The 20,647-nt window shown below is 31.0% G+C and overlaps 1 protein-coding gene across 3 annotated transcripts in view; it reads left to right on the forward strand.

The window, feature by feature from the left end:
* LOC128857062 (rho GTPase-activating protein 21) overlaps positions 1-20,647 on the forward strand; it is a 180,231-nt gene that overhangs the window by 106,348 nt on the left and 53,236 nt on the right. The window contains exon 1 of one of the 3 annotated variants that reach the window (XM_054092610.1): positions 9,934-11,374. The exons of the other annotated variants lie outside the window; for them this stretch is intronic. Coding sequence (XP_053948585.1) covers positions 11,367-11,374 — 8 coding nt within the window. The 5' untranslated portion in view covers positions 9,934-11,366. Of the gene's footprint in view, positions 1-9,933; positions 11,375-20,647 lie in introns of those variants that run through there. 3 annotated transcript variants of the gene reach the window in all.

A 20,647-nucleotide genomic window follows, 5' to 3' on the forward strand; every position in this document is an offset into this window, starting at 1 on the left:
AAATAAATATGTATTAATCTGAATTTGGACCATATGTATATTAGTTAAGAGCTTTGGAGTCACAGTTGCGCAGAAGAGCCATCACTGCAACACGGGCATTGTCGGAGCAAATAAATATATTTACCTTCCATTCCAATCCATTTTGCGGAAATTTCTTTCGGTTTTTCCAGAGGTGCTGTATCTATAATAAATATACATAAAATATACAGTGGCGGTAAAAGCAATAGCAGCGCGGTATATTAGAAAATGTTGTTTTGTTTTTGTATTTACATTTTTTGTTAAAGTTAATTAAACATTTTTTTTCCATTTGCTTTCATTTTGGATTTTAAAATTTTTATATCTTAATTTTTAAATTTTTTGGAATTAGTTTTTTTTTACTTTTTTATAATTTTTTTAACATTTCTTTTTATATTTTTCTTTAAATTTTTTTGAATATTTTTAAAATATTTTTTTGTATATTTAATTTTTTTGTATTTTTTTATTTCTTTTTGTTTTTTTTTTTTGTATTTTTAATTTAAAAAATTTTTTTTTTTTTGTATTTTTAATTTTTTAAATTTTCTTTTTTATTTTTCGTAATTTTGTTTTTAACTATTTTTATTTCTTTATTTTTTAAGCTTGTTTATATAAATATTTTTAATTTTTTATATTTTTGTTATGTTTCTTAAGTGTTTTATTTTTGTAACTATTGCTATTAGTTTTAAATAAATTTTTTATATATTTTTGAACTATTTTTTTCCTTATGTTTTTAATTTTTTGTATTTTTTCTATATATATTTCTTTAAAAGAATTACAAAAATAAAAAAAAATTGAAAACGTTAAGAAAAATATCAAATAATTAGAAAATAATAAAAATTAATTTTTTTAAACGAAAAAAAAAAATAAAAAATGTAAATAAAATTAAATCAAAAAATTAAAAAAATATTTATCAAAAAGCATTAAAAAAATATAAAAAAATGAAAAAAAACAGATAAAAAATTTATATAAAAAACATTAAAAAGAATATAAATACAATTTTTTGGAATTACATATTTATATTTTTTAATGTTTTTTTATATTGTTTTATTTTTCTTAATTTTTTTCTTGTCTTTTTGTAATGTTTTTCGGTTTTTAAGTACAATACATTTTAAAATTTTTTTTCTAATATATTTTATTTTTGTAATATTTTTAATATAATTGGCGGCCGCCGTAGTCGAATGGGTTGGTGCGTGACTACCATTCGGAATTCACAGAGAGAACGTCGGTTCGAAACTCGGTGAAACACCAAAATTAAGTAAAACATTTATCTAATAGCTGTCGTCCCTCGGCAGGCAATGGCAATCCTCCGAGTGTATTTCTGCCATGAAAAAGCTCCTCGTAGAAATATCTGCCGTTCGGAGTCGGCTTGAAACTTTGGGTCCCTCCATATGTGGAACAACATCAAGACGCACACTACAAATAGAAGGAGGATCTCGGCCAAACACTCAAAAAAAGGGTGTACGCGCCAATTTTTTTTATTTTTTATTTTTTTTTTTTATCTTTTAATTGTGTTCATTTCAAACAAGTTTTTTTATATTTCTTTTATTTTGAATTGTTTTTTTTAATTTTTTTATATACTTTTTTTAAATTTTTTTTATATACTTTTATTTTTTTTTTCAGTTTTATTCAATTTTTTAAATTTTTTATTTTTTTATTTTTATTTAAAAAATATTTTTTTTAACATTTTATAAATTTGTATTTTGTAAATATGTCGTTCCATTCACCCTCATTTATTATACTCCTACACCCTTCATTATTGGGTGTTTGGCCGAGCTCTTCCTCATATTTGTGACGTTCGTATTGATGGTTTGCCAAAAATGGAAGGACCTACAGTTTTATGCCGCCTACGAATGGCACAGATGGTTTTATATAAGGCCCTTTTTTTATAGCAGAAAAAACCCCGCCTTTGCCATTGCCCGTGCGGTAGCGACCGCTGTTCGAATAAAACATTTTCTACCATTTGATATTTCATGGGTTTCGGATCCAGCTCTGCCGAATGGTATTCACGCACCAACGCATGAGACTACGGCATCCGCCATTTAGTTCACACTACAACAAATACCACATAATTCAAAGTTTCAAACTTTGTACAAAATAAAAAAAAAAAATAAAAAAAAGAATACATACAAAATTTTCATCAAAACTTCAAACGTTTGAGTCACAATTTTTAGAAAAATACTGGGTGTGCAGTTATGCAGCTCATTCAGTTTTAGCATAATATTGTGGAAGTTGGAAGAGGCTTTTTTCGGTCGATCTTTAGCTTTTGCTCCATAGTTACGGGTTCCCAAATCCATAAGAATGAGATCGTTTTCCACTGCGTCTATCCATCGGTTCCTCGGTCTGTCTTTGGCCTTTACTCCCATTAGCTTTTCTGTTATGGCTTGCTTCAAGGCACAGTCAGCATACGGGGAAAAATACTATATTACAATCGTAATTTTTGGATATTTTTTTTGTTGTGAAAAAAAAAATCGAGCATTCGTTGTATGGAAGAAAATACATAACATCACCATCAAAAAAAGTTATAAAAAATTGGTGCGAAGTTTGAGCCATTTCAAACTTGCACAATATTGTACTAAAATTACATGGGCTACAAAACTGCATATCGAGGATTTTTCTTCAACTTCTGACTAAAAAGCTTAAATTTTTTTTAAATAAAAAAAAAACAAATAAAAAAGAATTTAGTTTATTTTTGAAATTTTGATAAAATTTTTTAAATGTTTCTAAAAGTTTTTTTTAAATAAAAAAAATTCTTTTTTTTTAATTTTCTTTTTTAATTTCTTTCTTTTTTTAATTATCTTTTATTTTAATTTTTTTTTAATTTTTTTTTTAATTTTTTTATTTTTTTTTTTTATTTTTTTTTCAATTTTGTGCAAAGTTGCAAACTTCGAGATATATGTTTTTTGGTTGTAGTATAAATTTTATTTTATAGAAAAAATTACTAAATAGTCACATATTTTTCAATATTTCACGCTACTTTAATTTCGACCACCACTGTACTGTTAAGTGTACTTAGCTGTTTTTTTTGCCTAGGGTGGCCACTTTTTCGTGTGTATTGTAATTATGAGGTTATCTGCGATGGTAGTTGCGGAATTCCTTTCCGCTTTTTTGCGCTTTCTATTATGTGTTAATAACATTATTGTGCTATTTGTAGCTATGTATGTGTTGGTATGTACACTTGTTATTGTTATTTTTGTTGAATTTTACAGTAGACGCGTCCAATTCACATTCAAACTTGTCTGTCTCGCCACATGTTGTTTTCCACAACTGTTTGCTGTTTTTCGCCATCTGCTGTCCTCCACCCCTCTCCATATTTTACTGGCGGTCGGGTGTGTTCTCGCTGGCAGTATTTTTTCTGCTCCTCGTCAGTCAGTGGTGCCACCATACATGCATACATCCATCCATCCTCAGTTGGGCACTCAGATATTTTGCCCACAATGTTGTTTTTTTTTTGTGCGATTATCAGTGCTTTTATGCGCATTGTTGTTGTTAAATATGTGTAGCTATTCAACTACATATAAATAAAGGCTTTTATGTTTCAGAAATGAATTTTTTATTAATTTTTTTATATATTTTTTTTCCTTTTTTCTTTTCTTCATTTTTTTATTTTTTTTTTTTTATTTTTTTATTTTTTTATTTTATTTTTTTATTTTTTTATTTTATTTTTTTATTTTTATTTTTTATTTTTTTTTTTATTTTATATTTTTGTGTTTTTCTTTATTGATGTTTTTTTTAATTTTTTTTTTAACATTATTTTCTACTTGAAGAGCCCCACTTGTCGTGGTCATTGCTGCAAAGCACCCTCGTCAAATTCGCTCCTCTTCTGCTACTTGTATTTGTAGCGTTTCGCCTTTTTTAATATTTGCATACCTATGTACATACATACACACGCACATTAAATTTCATTTCCCACATTTCATTTCATTATTTATTAATTTCATATTTTATTGCGCTTTTATGATACTCATCGCACTCATAACTTCTTCAGCTATTCATGTATCAATTCCTTTTTCGTCATTCTATTATAGACGCTATCTTAGTTGTTTTTGTTGTTGCTTGTCTGAGTTGTCATTCAGCAATGCTATGGTTGATGCGGTGATACTAAAGTTGTTCAACATGTGCATACATTTACAAATTCCCAATACATATACATACATATATACATACAAACAGATACACTTGTAGCCGATTTTTGCTAGCCTCTTCTGCGGCTTGAGCTTCAGGCTATGCTGTACTATGTAGGATAGCGGCATACACTTGACAAAATCGAATCGTACAGTGGGCCGAAATCACATGCGGTTTGTGTGGGCTGATATTCATGTTTATCTTGGATTTGCATGAACCAAAAATTTATGTGTTCCCTTGTATGTTGTGCGCGTGTGTTAGGTTGGTTTGAATGTGTGTGAAATGGCGACGGTTGATCTCAGTTACCAGTGTGTGATATGCGTGCATTTTTGCCTTTTATGGTCATATGTAAATCGTTTATGCAAATAAAATGAAATGAAAACTGCAAAAAAAAAAAATTAAGTGAGATCGCGTTGTGATCGATGTTGAAATCGAATGGGTTTGCATAAATTATAAAGGCAGCCAACTTTTTAATTTCGTTGTCATTGCTAGCCCAGCGTGAGAACACCTTAAAAAATGTGCAAAAATTGTTATTGATAAAGAAATATGCGTGACGCATAATCAACGTTACGAAAGTAGCAAAGTACACTTGGTAACCCCAACAGTGTTGCCAAATTTTTTTAAGGAAAATGCTGTAGGAAATGGATGTAGAAATAAAAGGCTGAAAAGGCCAAATCAATATTTATGAAAACTATAAAACAATAAATGAATAAAAGGCATTTCAAACGAAACTTACCTAGAATAGCGTGTTACAGAATCACAAAGAAAAACCGAAAAAAAGAAAATTTTATATTTCTTAAACTCATTTTAAACACATTAAAAAAAAAAACAGATAAAAAACAAAATTATATATTTTTAAACTAATTTTATTTTATTTGAACAATTGGAATTTTATGTGATTTTTATAAATTTAACTTCGCTTTTGAACATTTTACATTTTTATTTTATTTTCTTTCGTTTCATTTTATTTGTTTTTTTTATTTCTTATTTTAATTTGTTTCATTTTATTTTATTTCACCTTATTGTATTTTATTTTGACATACAGTTTTTTAATTTTTCATTTGAATATATTTTTTCAATTTCAATTTATTTTATTTTACTTTTTTATTTCACTTCACTTCATTTTAAGTTTTTTTCATTTTTTATTTAAAGTTATTTTATTTTATATTTTTTTTATTTTATATATTTTTTTATTTCATATGTTTTTTCAAATTTAAGTTTATATTATAAAAGTATTTATATAATATATTTTTTAATTTTTCACTTTATTTAATTTGCTTAATTTTATTTCACTTTTCTTAATTTTATTTTATTTAATTTCCTTTGTTCAAGTGTTTTGAGTTCTTAAAGTTTTTTTTATTTAATTTTATATATTTTTTAAATTTAATTTTGTTTTATTTTATTTCATTTAATTTTGGTTTAAGGTTTTTAAATTGTTTACTTAAATTTATTTTATTTTATATATTTTTTATTTTTTAAGCCTAAAATTTTTTATTTAAATTTCTTTTGTTTTTTTTTATTTCATTTTGTTTATTTTGTTTTAGGTTTTTGAATTTTTTTATTTAAGTTTGTTGCATTTTATTTTATTTCTCTTTACTTATTGTATTTTATTTTTTTCATTAAATTTAATTTAATTTCATTTGCTTTAAGTGTTTCAAATGTTTTATTTAAATTTGTTTTATTTTATATTTTTTTCAATTTTTAATTTTAGTTTCTTTTATTTTATTTCAAGTTTCCAATTTTTTTATTTTATTTTCTTTAATATTATTTTATTTACTTTATTTCATTTATTTTATTTTATTTCGAGAGCATTTTTTTCAGTTTACGATATAGCAACAAAAAAAAATTGAAAAGTTACGTTCTAAGAATTCAAAAATTTTCTGAGAAAGCAAAAATTAAGGGGTTATACGCAGTTATGAAGCAAATAAAAGACGGGTTGTCAAGGATGTATCCTGAAGAAACTTAAGAATATTTTAATTTGAAAATTTTTGGCGGTTATAAAAGCATCCTTCAAAAACGTAACAAAATTTTTTATTTATGAAAATGTTGATTATAGAGCGCGCTGCAGGCGATTTCTGGAACCTCCTTTAAAAAAAGACGATTTACGGTGTACATCATAACTCAGGATTAGATTATCTGAAATCAAAAAACCAAACAAATTTTGTTAATATATTAGATTATCTAGTAATTAATCGTTCGGCTAATCAAAATAGTGAATTTTCACAAAATGGCAGCTTTTATATTAAAAGAAATGATTTCGATTTTTACGTTAAAATTTGGCCGTAAATTGATTATAAAACGGAAAATAAGTATCAGATTTACAAAAGGAACGATTAATTACTAGAAAATGTATCTTTAAAGATTGAGTTAAAACGGTTGACCGATCAAACAAGCCGTTTTCGAGATATCGTGTACACCGACTTGAAAAATGCCGTTTTGAAAAAAACACGTTTAAAGTTTCAATACCTACCTTAAAACGTGCCGAGGCATCTCTACATATTTAGGTATAACTCCGAAAGTATTGCTTAGATCTACTTCAAATTTCGTGCGTATACTTTTGAATATATGTACATTACAAAAATGCAATAAAAAAATCGATTTTTTTGAAAGTCATAACTGCGTATAACCCCTTAAATAAATTACTGGGAAATCGAAAAATTAAGTTCTAATAAAAAAATCGATAAGGCAACAAAGGGTATACGCTGAAGTTTACAAAGAAACAAAATCGAAAAATTGTGTAATATTTCTTTTTTTGTTTTTGTAATATTCAGTGAAAATCGAAAGGTACGCAATAAGAATTCGAAAATTTTCATGAAAAAGCAAAAGCCATGTATTAAACTTTTTAAAACTATTGAGAAAATGGAAAATTATGTTGTAATATTTTTGAAAATTTGAAATTTTCTTAGTTTTTTTGAAAAAAAATATATTATTTTTCTTAAATTTTTTTTTGTTTAGTTTTTTAATAATTTTTTAACATTCAGAAAAAATCGGAAAATTGGAAAGTTTTCAAAAGCAAAAATTATGTACTAAATTTTCATCGGTGAAAAATCTCAGTGTAGCACAAAAATTTGGAAAGCTTTTGGTGAAAAATCTAAAAAATTAGCACTAGGCATTGAAAAGTGGCAGGAAACATATAAAAATTATGTACAGAAGTCGGGAAAATTCGATAAATTGTAAACTAAAAATATTAACCTGTCTATGAATTACTTATTGTAGCAGTTTTTAAAGCTTTCGAGAAACAGAAAACTAAGTGTTTTTTTTGTTTTCCAGGCAAATTGGAAAACTGTACTGTATTTCAGTTTTGGGAAAATCAACAAGAGTTATGTGCTAAATTTTTTAAAGTGTATTAGAAAAAGTGAAAAACTATCTAGTATACTTTTTGGGATTTTTAAATAATTTGCAATCGAAAACTTATGCACTAAGCTTTTACATTTTAGTAGGGAGCCGAAAAGTGTGTTCTAAATTTTTTTTTTTAATTTTTGGTAAATACTCGTATTATGTACTGAATTTTTTTGTTTTCAAGAAAAGCTGAAAAAGTGTTCTAATTTTTTAAGTAAATTTTAGATTTTAGTAGGGAACCGAAATGTGGGTTTTAAATTTTTTTTTTAATTTTTGATAAAAACTATGTACTAAATTTTTTTGTTTTCAAGAAAATCTGAAAAATTGTTCTAGTTTTTTTAACTTTTCTTCAGTGATTTGTTTTTAGATATTCGGCGAAAAGTGTTAAGCACTAAAACTTTGAAAATTTTCAAGAAACTGCAAAAATTTTGTATTAAACTTTTTAAAACTACCCGAAAAATCTAAAAATAATGTACCAATATTTTTTATAGTTTCCAGAAAAATAGAAATATGTGCACAATTGTTTTTAAGTTTTGGTTCATTTTTTGTTTTTTTTTTTTTTGTTTTTTTTTGTTTTTTTTTTTTTCTTTTTTTGTTTTTTTTTTGTTTTTTTGTTTTTTTTTTTTTTGTTTTTTTGTTTTTTTTTTTTTTGTTTTTTTGTTTTTTTTTTTTATATAATATAATATTACAGAAAAATGTGAAAAATTGCGTACTAAAAATATCGAAAGTTTTCAAAGTAAAAATTATGTACTGGATTATCGGCGAAAAATCTAAAAATTGAGCGTTTAAAATTGGAAAGTTTTGAAAAGCAAAAATTATATGCTAACTTTTTTAAAGTTTTTGGTGAAAAAAGTAAAAATGTAGCACTAAAAGTTTAAAAGTAAACGGGAATTATCTACATAAAACTTACCATCTACCGAATTCTGTATTCCGGAAAATTCGAAAATTTGTCTACTAAAAATTTGGAAAACTATGTACCAAATATTTTTTAAAGCTTCCGCGAATTATCTAAAAAGTATGTACGAAACATTTTTAAAAAAATCTCAAAACTATATACAGGGTTGCCCATATTCGACGGACCCGACGGATTTCGCTGACTCTTTGGGCCGATTCCAATCTTTGTGTCAATTGGATCTTATACGGGAATAAATGCCAATCAATGCGGATAATTTGTTGTAAAGTGGTCCGAGCAATGCCCATCTGCTGAGAACGGCGATTTTGGGATGTCCTTGGCGACGCCTTGGTGGGTTTTGATTTGGCCTCTTTGGATTAGAAAGAGCATCACCAGTCGAAAACCTTTCGTACAAACCTTTAATAGTGTTCCTAGAAGGCGCACTTTTCACATTTTTTAATTTTTTATACGCACGTTGAGTTTTCACAATTGACTTCTTTTGTTGAATGTAAATTTCAACAATTTGGGAGCGCTCGCGTGGCTGGTACTGTTCCATGGTAAAAATCTGCTTGGACTGACGCTTTCATCGCGGTATTTCATTAAGCGATCTGACGTCTCTGTCAAAAGATACAGGGTTGCCAGATGGGTCCGTCGAATATTGGCAACCCTGTACACGTATACATATCTTCTAAAATTCAGTACAATCGCCTGCACTAGTTTTTCCTCTCATCCACCAACGACAAGTTCACACCCGCCACACTGTCACACTGTCTTCGGATGTTTCACCACAACTCAACGACGAAACCGCAGTTATTGCAGCCACTTACTTACGTTGACAATTACGTCTAATAACATTATTGTGCTCTTATGTGCATATACTTACCTAGAAAAGCGCGTTGTGATACTGATTTGTGCTATACTCGCTCGTAGTATTGTTGTATCCAGTGTTTATTGCTATTGTTGTTGTTGTTATTATTATTATTATTATTACCGAGTACAAGTACACACTTAATTTTTTGCCATCACTACTCTTATTAAGTTTGTTGTTATTTTAAGCATTGTGCTATAGTAATACACACATACATACATACACACATACATACGGTGTAAGCGAATATGTTTGTATGTGTGTTTTTGTATGTGTAGTACCAATGCAATGCTAAGGCAACGGTAACAGTAGTGCCCCTAAAACCACTTTAGAGTTGCTCCCGCCTCCACCACTGAATTGGGTGGGTGTGCATATGTAGCTGTGTGCATGAGTGTATGTGTGTGTGTGTTGCCATGGGGTGTTGTGGGACTATAACAATATGTGGCTAGTTGGTGTTGTTGTTGTCCCATACCTATACTTGTAGCAGGTTGGGTGACAGTTGCTGGTTGTGACGTTAGTGATGGTTAGGTGGTGGGTGGGTGGTAGTTAACTAACACTAGCACAAACTCAAACACAAACATATGTAGTTATTCGGAAGCTATACTCAATGGTATGTAATTGCATTTGGAGCAGCAGCGGCTTTTACATAGTATTTTCCACCCATATTGGTGGGTCTGGCAGTCGTTCGGTCGGTCGGTATGTCGGCTGGCCGGTCGGTGATTATGCGCACAATTGGATATTAGGGTGCAGTAAAGCTCTATGAGATATTTACGCTCCACTCGCACTAATATTAATCAATTCGTTCAGTTCAGTTTAGTTAGCGTTGTCGTCGAGGTGCCAACTAAAGTCGATCAACCAACCAACCAACCAACCAACTAACCAACCTGTCAACTAAATGCAGTTGACGCTCGCTTGGATTCATCTTCTAGGTTGATGGTAGGCTGACGGCATTACATTAGCACGCGTACACCGCTCGATCGTCTGACATTGTGTCGCAGAAAAGTAATACTGTAATTAAAAAAAAAAAAAACGAAAAAAAAAGCCCAACGGCGTACCTTTTTGCTAGCTGGCGAATCACTGTCTCTGTCTCGGCCTCCGCCGTAAGACTTTTGTTGACATTCGGTCGCGAGGCGCGTAGCTGCATTCAAGCTTTAATCCGACTTGCCGTGTGTCTGCTGCTTGAGCTTTCTTAGTACTTCAGTGTCAGGCATTACGTGTACTGGTGCATTGCCAGCAGTTGTTTTCCTACCTGTCGCACGCAATCGCGCCGCACACTGATGTGGCATGCAACACCAAGCCGCCAGTCTAGTCTAGTCAGGCGTGCGAGCAACACTCGGCTGCCAACAAGCCGCCAAGCTGAGGTGGTTGATGAAGTGGCTGTGTGGCATAACATTTGTGGTAATTTTTAAATGCAATAAAAATATGCAATACAAAAATGTTTGTGCGCTCAAAAAGTAAAACGAAGTAAAATCGAAAATCCATTGAAAAATTAATTTAAAAAAATTAAGAAAAAAAAAAAACAAAAACTAAACCAAATATTACAATTATCTGTTAAGCAAAATCGGCGTGTGCAAAAATCTTCGCTCCCTCACCCACTCGCTGAGCTAGCAACTGTCAGTTTGGGAAATTTTTTTCAATCACAAAGTGCTTGTGTGCAAAAATAAATCTGATTGATATAAAAGTGTAATTAGTTTTCTTTGCGCAATAAAAAGAGTGAGAGCATAACAGACAACAACCCGAATCCGTAAGTTATCGCGTCTTGGCTACCGTGCGAAACATTGTTGTGTCGCTAAATTTTATTACATTCGAAGTGCTAAAAGCTAATACGCTGAAAAGAAATCAGAACCAGCGATCTTAATTACCTCGGTGGTGCAGCTATTAACCACTTCACCACCATCACCAAACTGGCAATTGGCACGGAGAAGAAGGAGCGGAGCGCACAAGTCAGCGCCGCCGTAGTGGCCAAACGCAGTGCTACTGGTGTTGAAATTAAGAAAAAGTTTACTCCAGCAGTTGTTGCTATTTTCCGCTGATCGATTGTCACTGATAACTTGGGTTACGCACTACTACATGGCATACTTAATGTCCGCCGTCAACTGATCGCAGTTTCATGCGATTCATTGCAGTTCCATGAGAGAGTGAGTTTCTTTATATTTTTCTTTTGTTTTTTTTTCTGTAATTTTTTTTGATTGGTGCGTTTTTTATTAGATTTAAGTGCGGTTATAAATGACGGTGATCGCCGTATCCGAGTGTGATTGTGTCTGGTATATCGGTTTTTAGTTCGAAGCGAGAAGAGGAGTAGAAATTTAGCTTAGGTTTGTTCGGTTAAAAGGGGTGCTCAAAAAGGATATACATATGTATAGGGAAGCAGCTTTTAAACGATTGAGTCACTTTTTCCTTTTCCCAAAACATAAATTGCCGGTCCGCGGACGCTGCTTTGTGTCGATAGAGGCCATTAAGGAGAATTCGGAGCTGAAGAAGATCTCTTCAAACGCGTTTAAAAGATGCGTTGATGACTGGCCTAATCGTTGGCATATACTTATGTATTGCTTCGAATGTAGCCTATTTTGAAGGCGACAAAATAAATTTTCATCATTAAACAATTATTTTGCGTTTTATTGAACAATTGCCGGTACTTTTTTGACAGCATGTAAAGCGAAGCACCTTTTAAACAGTTGTGTATAGGAATCGTTCCTTGTGATACCCTTAACCCTTTTGCGTGCGGTGCCGTGTATTTATGGCAGCCACTCGGTGCATCACAGCTGCTGACGCCGTTTTAATACGGCAGCCACTTTTTGGTCCACATAGGCTGACGTCGCCAAAAATGGCAAAATATGGTACAGGTGCGCCGTGGTGAAAGGGTTAAAAAAACTCTCAATAGAGGGCAAGCAGATGTTGGGGGAAATGCGGAAATGACACATACCGCTTCGTGCCGATGAGTAAATTCTGCGGGCAAAAAATGTTTATTTTTCCTTTTTCCTTTTTAATTTTCTTTAAATCTACCCAACCTCCGAAGACATCTGAGTAGATCTTGTGGTGCCAAGGAGCCAAGGTGGTCGCTTCTTAACACATCAATGCCAAAGACGTCAAGCCTGATTCGAGCGAAGACCGTGCAGACGCACAGAAAGTGGTCCACCGTCTCTGATTTCACCTCATGTTTAGTTAAAAAGTGCGGCAAGGTCATGGTTATACCCCGAGGTGATCTGGTATCGAAGTAGCTCCATAGAAATGTCGGGAAACCCCCTAACTGCAAACCACCCAATATGCACGGGTCGCATGACACCTTAAGTTAAGGGGAATTTGTTAACAGGGTTTACTCCCTCCGCCCGATCTATCTTATGTCTCTATCTCTTCTATTTGAAAAGCAAGCCACGCCTTTGTCCAATGCACAATTGAAGTTGACTGATGAGTACACTGACAATAACATAGACTGTAAGGGTATACCTTGTAAGCTATTTCTTTTTGAAAAATATATAAAAGCAGCGAGTGAAAGATGTCGTAAGGAAACCACCTGCAGAAACGCCCTACAATTGAGTCCCACTTTCAATACGAAACGCACTGAAGCTCTGCTAAGCCAAACTAAACATAGTCCTAGCACACCGATTTCTTGTTATAATGGGACACTGCCTAATAGGCAGGCGCCCCCAGAGGGTGGGTGTGCAAACACATAACTTCTGCAGAAGCTGTTTAGGAAAAGGAAGAGACAATATAGTATCTTCTATGCCATTGTCCATTAATGACTTGGAAGATCTCAGTACTGTGGAAATCAGAGATCTTCTACACTTATTGTAAAGTTTGGACTGGTTTTAGAAGAGATAAGGACAAGTTTCGGATGAGGAAGAGATAATCTCGCGTACTGTGTGTCGCTGTTTTGCTCTATCCAGCCATAGATTCACCACTTTAGGTAGCTAATTTTTTAATGAGTTGGAAGATCTCAGTACTATGGAATTCGGGGATCTTCTGAAATTTTTGGAGATAAGGTTTTAGGAGCGATAAGAGCAAGCTCCCCACATGGCCTCACAATCGCCTTTGAACTTGAGTATATCCCGTAGTGGACGACTACTACAACCTAACTTAACCTAATCTTTATTCTGCATACAGCTATTGCCCAAGGGCAGCTGAAAGTGAAAGTTTAGTGGAGAAGAAGAAGAACTAAGTCTTCTACGAGAAACTCTCTATTAAAAGTGTAACAAATTTCTGGATCACTGCTCCCCATAACAAGTGTAGTTGATGTCAAAGAAGCAGTCAAGGGGCTTTGTGCTACAGCAAGCAAAAACATTATAGCACCTCAAAATTTTTTTTTTGTTTAGGTTTAGTTTCAGTAATTTTTTTAAATATTCGAAAAGCGAAAAGTACTGAAAATTCAAAAATTGTCAACAAAATGCACAAAAAAATGCACTTTTTTTTTTAAATTACCAAAATTTTTTTTTTCTTAAAGAACAAAAATCGTTTAAGTTTTCAGGAAAAATCGAAAAATTACTTACCAAAAAATGAAAAGATTTCAAAAGTAAAAATTATGTACTGAAAATATCGGCATTTGTTTGGCTGCTTTTCGAAAGAATAGTCTAAGAAAAGTCGTATAAATCAAAATTTCAAACTTTATGCAAAAATTAAACAAAATTAATAAATTTTCGCCAAAAATTTAAAGTAAAAAAAAAAGCAATAAGTAGATTTTTGTGAAAAAGGCCAGACCTGTAAGCTACTTAATTGTGAGAAAATTGTAAGAGTAGAGAATGAAAGTTGGCGCAACGAAACTCCCGACAATTGTCGGGGGTTTGTTGTTGTTTTTTCTTATATTGTTTTTTTTCGAAAGTATACCTCATTATCTAATAAAACTTTATCAAATTTTTCAAACTTCAAAAAAAAAAAAAAAAATTCAATAAAAAAAAAAATTCAATTAAAAAAAATTCAGAATTTTTGAAAATAGATTTGGGGCGCTCTTTGATAGCGAATTGAAGTATAGGATAAGATAAAGTGCAATTTTCACGTTGATTTTCTTTGACAGTGTTGCGCAGTTTCACCATATAAAAAGAAACTTCGTCCCTTTGTTATATGGGGGAATTGTCAAACACCGGAACAAATTATAAATTCAAATAGAAAGTAAATATAAGTAGAAAAATAATTATTGCATTATTTAGCTAGCTCCTCAGACTCCCTGTCAATGGTTCTTCGTGCTCGACTACAGTTTAACGCTCCATCCGTCTCTTAAAGCCTTCAAAAGTGAACAGAATTGTAAAGCAAACAGAGGGTTAAATTGTACGACGTCGTGACATTCCTGATAGATTGGATTAAATTGAAAATTTTCCTAGGATTTCTCTCTTATATGTATTTATAGAATTTTTCTATAGTTGAGATATCAAGTTGACATTTTTTCCAGAACAGTTTTCTCAATCAACCTCTAACTTCACAGGCCAGTTTATCGTGGCGGTGAAAGCATTTTTATTCTCTTAAGCGCATATTAAACGCTCGGACTAATATATTTAAAGGCGGCTGACATGTTCTTTAAAACCCTGTAGCTGGGTTTTGTAGTTTATTTACAAAGACCCAACTGTTATTCAAATTGTAAAATGCAAAGAAGTTGACAAATTTTTCTTTGGCGGATTGCTGAGAAATCGAGGAAGGGTCAAAGGGCACTTTGAAGTGAAGAACAATTGCCTCTCGGTTAGTAAATCGTACTTTATTGGGAAGAAAGAAACTCGTTTTCTACTTTCCACTTTCAAATCGCGACCACGAGCACGTTTATCGCTTTTTTTTAATTACACATTTTTTTTTTAATTGAAATTTTTCTTTTTAATTAAACTTTTTCTTTTTAATTAAACTTTTTTTAATTAAAACATTTTTAAATTAAAACATTTTTTAATTATAGATTATATTTTTATTTTTATTCTTTTTTTATTTATTTTTATTTTTTATTTGTTTTAATTTTTTTTATTTTCTTTTTATTTTTTTTATTTTTATTTTTTTTATTTTATTTTTTTTTTTTTTGTTTTTATTTTTGTTATTTTTTTTTTTAATGTTTTTTATTTTTTTTTTATTTAATTATTTTTTATTTATTTGTTTTTTTTTTGTAATTTCCCACCAGTCTTTCACTCACATCGGCCCGAGTGTTAGCAATTTGGGTCCCAATATTCTTCTTGAACTTCTCAAATGTCGATGTTGCGCTGCTTAAAATTATCAAAAGACTTCTTTTCTTGAATTGAATTAAGGGTATAAGCCCTGATGTATCCGAAAAGTTCGCCTTGTAGGGGACAGAGATTTTCAATTCCTGTAGAAGTCATAAGTGGCTTAAGCGCTCTTAAAGTTACGTCCACAGACTCGGCATCTCGATGGGAATTTTTTAATAATTTTCTCGTATTTCCCACCTAAAATCAACAAATGGCAAATGGACGCGCCGGAGCGCCCGAGCGCCCTTTGTTAATTGTTGAATAACTCGAAAAGTATTCGTCGGATTCACTTCAAATTTTCACACAATATTTTTAAGGCTTGTACTTTAAGAAATTCTGACTACCCCTAACCCCTTAACTATTTGCAATTTCCGTGCGATAATTCATTCAAATTTTTCTTGTAGTTTATCAGGGCACGAGCGCATCAATAAACATTTTTATGCTATTTTTTTCTAGATTACTTAAATCGTTAACTCGTCTCTAAAATTATCCCAAGTGTGGTTAAAATGAATTTACATATTTGTATGATCTTGAAACCTCAAGTTGTTTGTTGAACATCTCAGGTGTAGTGGGACTGAGATTGCGGTTGCTCACATCTATGTACATACATATATGTTGCTTACGCACACATACTCATGCACGCACTACGTACTAATATTTGCGTTTCACCTTGTAGTTGGATTTTTATTGCACTTGCCGTTTATTGTTTGTTTATTTGTGTATTTTGATTTGTTCCAACTGAAAAAAGCAATACACCCAACACACTTAAGACGTACCTATACATACATGCATACATACATATATGTATGTGTGTATACCGCTTCAAAGAAATGGCCACGTGATATCTATTGGATCTGCTTGTTTTGCGGCTATGATCTTGCTTTGCAGCTGTTTACTGTTTATTTTATTAACTACAACTTGTCATAAACCGATCAGTGTCGCACTCATCAATCTGCCTATATTTGCGCTACCTCATCAGTCTAATAGCCATTTAATACTTTATTATGTGACAATAATTCAAACCATCCTCTGGCGCCTCCGATTTTTATGAGAAGATCAATTGTTAGTTATTAAATTATATAATACATGCTAGGGCGGGTTGAGAAGTAATTGGCCTAGAGAAAATTGAGTTCAGTTACCAAGAAATATAACTCTAACTCAGTAAACTTAAATTTTTCGGTGTCTTACTCAACATACGAGAGTTGTGAAATTAGCTTTATTTATTTGTTTATTTATTTAGATATTCGAATTGGCCATTTTACTTGATTTGAATTACCGAACCATACCTCTGAATTCGAAAACATAGTACAAAATCCGTTCCAAATGGACTATCCGATTTGCAAGTTCTATAACCAAACGTTGTAGTATTTTTTGAGATACTCAAAATAGGCATTATTCATTTCAATTGGGACCTCTTAATGTAATTCAAATTTCCAAAAATGTGATTGTATTCCTGATTTTAAGATTCTAAATGACCTCTTCACTTGATCTGAATTACCGAACCGCATCACTAAATTTCGAAATCAGGGCTGCAACACCCGAAATTCAAAAATTAGCCGTTCAAATTTTTCTAAAAACTGATTTATTTTTGTGTCTAAGAAGAAAACTGGAGAATTGTTGAAATAAATTTAATAATTCTCAGATTTCTTCAAAGTGGAATATTGAGTTATAGGGGTTTTTATGGTGAAGCACTGTCGGTTTGTTTTGAAATTATTATACGTTTATTTTTTTGTTTTATTTATTATATATAAATTTTTTTTTTATATTAATTTTAATTTTTTTTTTTTAATTTAAAATTTTTTTTTTTTTAATTTAAATTTTTTTTTTTAATTTTTAATTTTTTTTTAATTTTTGTTTTAATTTTTAATATATTAAAAATATTTTTTTTTAATTTTTTTATTTTTTTTTTTAATTTTAAACTATTTTTTATCAGGTATAAAATATAAATTAAATTAACAAAAAAAAAAAATTAAAAAAAATAAAAAAAAAATATTTTGCTAAAAAATTTTGGTGAAATTGTTTTGTTTTTTCACTGATTCGCTTGGCAGAAAAATAAATGCAAATACAAATTTTTTACAAAATTTTTTTTTAAAAACTTATATATTATTATGAACTTCTTAATGTTAAAAAGAACCCAAAATATTTCACCTTAAAAACCATACCAAAATTTTCAACGTCAAATAAATATTTGTTCAATAAAAGTTTTGTTAGGATAAAATATAAATAAAATCAAAAAACAAAAAAGAATAATTAAATTTAAAAAAAAATGTTTTTGTTAAAATGTTTTGTGAATGTTTTCGTTTTTGGCTGTTCAGGCTTTTAGGAGAAAATATAAATTAAATTAAAAAAATATTTTGTTAAAATTTTTTGGTGAGATTTTTTTGGCTTTTTCACTAATTCGCTTGGTTGTCCCCAAAAATTGTTAGCAAAAAAAAAAAAATATGAAAATAAAACTATTAATTTTTTTTTAAGTATATTTTATTCTTATTTTTTTTTAATGTTAAAGAGAACCAAAAATATTTCACCTTAACATTCTATAAAAATTTTCAACATCAAATAAATTTCAAAATTATAAATTTTTTTCAAATTTTTTTAGTTTACTTATTTTACTCCAGCTAACAAATAAACCAATTTTTAGAAGAATTGACGACAAGGTCTAAAATACCTGGATTACTTTACATAGAATCGCTTTATAGTGGTATAAATGCCTATCAATAAGAGACATTGCAACAAAGAAATTATCATGAAATCATAGGAAATAAAGCTCAATATGAAGAAACATTTATTTTAAAAATAATCTCTCCTTTGCCAATAATCCGACATGAAACACATGCCATCTTTGAATAAATCGTTTACTTTATTCACTATAAACCCTTCAAAGGATTCAATAATATCACCGCGCATCTGGATGATAAATTTTCATTGTGAGTTTTTGTTTACCGTCAAGTTTACCGATTTAAGATAAATTTCAAGAAATTTGTTCTTAAGTAAATGAATAACATCAACAGCTGAACTTTTTCCGCTGAGGCAATAAGTTTACCAATGCAATTTTTTCTTGATAATAAAAGTAATAAAGTAATAATAAAAATAATAGTTCCGGAGGTAATCTATTGCCGATAAGTCCGATAAATCCCGAATTCCATCAACTTTTGAAGGTCAAGTGGGAATCATGTGGCTTGTCGTGAAGAATTTCTGTTCATCAGTCTTTCAGTCTTAGTTCAATTCGTTGCAATGGAACGCGGCAGTTATTAGAATGAATATATCAAAACTCATTTAACTGGTAATTTAACAGGAGGTCCTGTTTTGGCTGGGCATTTTGAGTATTCTCACACTCCAACCACTGAGCACTTCACATACTCTTCTCATAAAGAACAATTTTTTTTCATAGCAATCAATATTCAATGACAAAAAGCTCATCTCAAGGCTAGTTCACCAAGGAACGTCGAACCGTCCTTGCTAAGCTCTCGTAATTTGGGCAGAAGATTTTCACAATTTGTGTGTGTTGTTGGTCCGTATAATTCTTCGTGATTGAGCTTCAATGTTTACCTATTACAGCTGTGAAATAGAAAAACGGGTGCTGAATCCAAAACACGGCAGAGGTTTTAGATGAGCCTTGAACCATTGCTAGGTAGTTTTTGCATTCATTTCTTATTGCAAATGGATAACTTGAGCTAATCAACGCATTGATTTCAGCCAGTGTGGTTTTCAGCTCTGCAGGAGGGCAAGGCAAATATCAGTAGGTACCCTTGTAAAAAACACCGGACATTACGATTAAAAAACGCAATAATAGTAAATACGCATTACATTTGCTTTCCATAAATATATTTCTATGCGCATACAAAGGCAATCGTGTATGTATTTATTTGCCACTTCTCGCCAGCGGTTCCCTTTTTACTCGCACCTGTTTATTTCATATCGCACGTCAAAAAGATATTTGATCGTTATTAGGTGGCCGTTTCTTTTTGTCGATATTTTGTCTTTGGCCTTTTGCAATTAACAAGTCGTAAATTTAAATCGTTGACAGCTTTGATAAAAAGAGGTAGTCGTCGTCCGAAAATCTGCTGCCGTGCAGCACACATACATACATACATGCACATATTAATTAATTTGTAAGTGTAACCAATTTGCTATAACTGCATGTATTGGCACTTCAGCCACGCGAAATAAATAAATAAATTAACAAGCAATCCACAAAGTGACCGATCGACCAATCGGTAAATCGCCCAAGACATCAGACTACACCCATACATACATACAAATGTATCAGCTTTTCCAACGTAAAATGGCTAGGCTAGGCCACCCAACGAAGCTGTCGTCTCATCAGAGTGGTGCAATAACTGCCAAGGCACCACTCCAAATGTTTGTTCGCTTGCTTACTTCTGTTTGTGGCTGTTGTGTGTGTGTGTGTGCGTGTTATCGCTAAAACGCAAATTTCAGCAGCCAACAGTCAACAGGTATTTGCGCCACTGATAGGCGTTCACACGTACCAAATTCCATGCCATTGACAGTCACACATGTCCATACAGCCACTTCCATGCCGATGTGTATCAACATTCCAGGCTGACGCTTGCCAAAATGATACGTTCGTTGCGTATACTGTCGCATACTCACAAATGTACTTGCATGTTTTGTACTGTTATACACCCCATATATGTAGTCGTGTGTTGTTGTTGTTTTGGCGACTGGGTTGCGTATTTTTGCTGCGTCAGAATTGTGTTTACACAATGAAAAACATTGCATAAAAACGCATGAAAAAATTTGAATTGTGATTTTGATAAAACAACATAAAGTGACTTGGCACTTTTTTCTATTATGCATTAAATTGCTTATCCCGGAATATTTGCTAATCATCTTAATAAAAGTTCAATTAAATTCTAAATTTTTCTCTCATAAATCAGAATTCATTGACCTCATCAAAGCAACTCCTCTTCAAGTCACATAGGTTGTTTTGCCAAAAGTACACAGATATGATACAAAAGAGCTCCCCTATATTGGTATTGGTACAAAAAAAATGTATCCTAATCATAAATAATTTTCTGTTTCGAACAAAGTGGTAAACAAATTAAAGATAAAAAAGGCAAAAAAAAAAATCACTTAACTTTAGTAGTTTTTGCTATTAGGGAATAAGGAATGATGTTTTACAGAGTGTCCGGTAATATAATCAGGAATTAAGAGATATATTAAAACATAACTATGAAATTAGACTTTTTTTCAATTTCAAACGCTTATTAACAAAAAATGGTTACA

This window comes from Anastrepha ludens, chromosome 3 (assembly GCF_028408465.1).
Source record: "Anastrepha ludens isolate Willacy chromosome 3, idAnaLude1.1, whole genome shotgun sequence".
NCBI classification, from domain to species: Eukaryota; Metazoa; Arthropoda; class Insecta; order Diptera; family Tephritidae; genus Anastrepha; species Anastrepha ludens.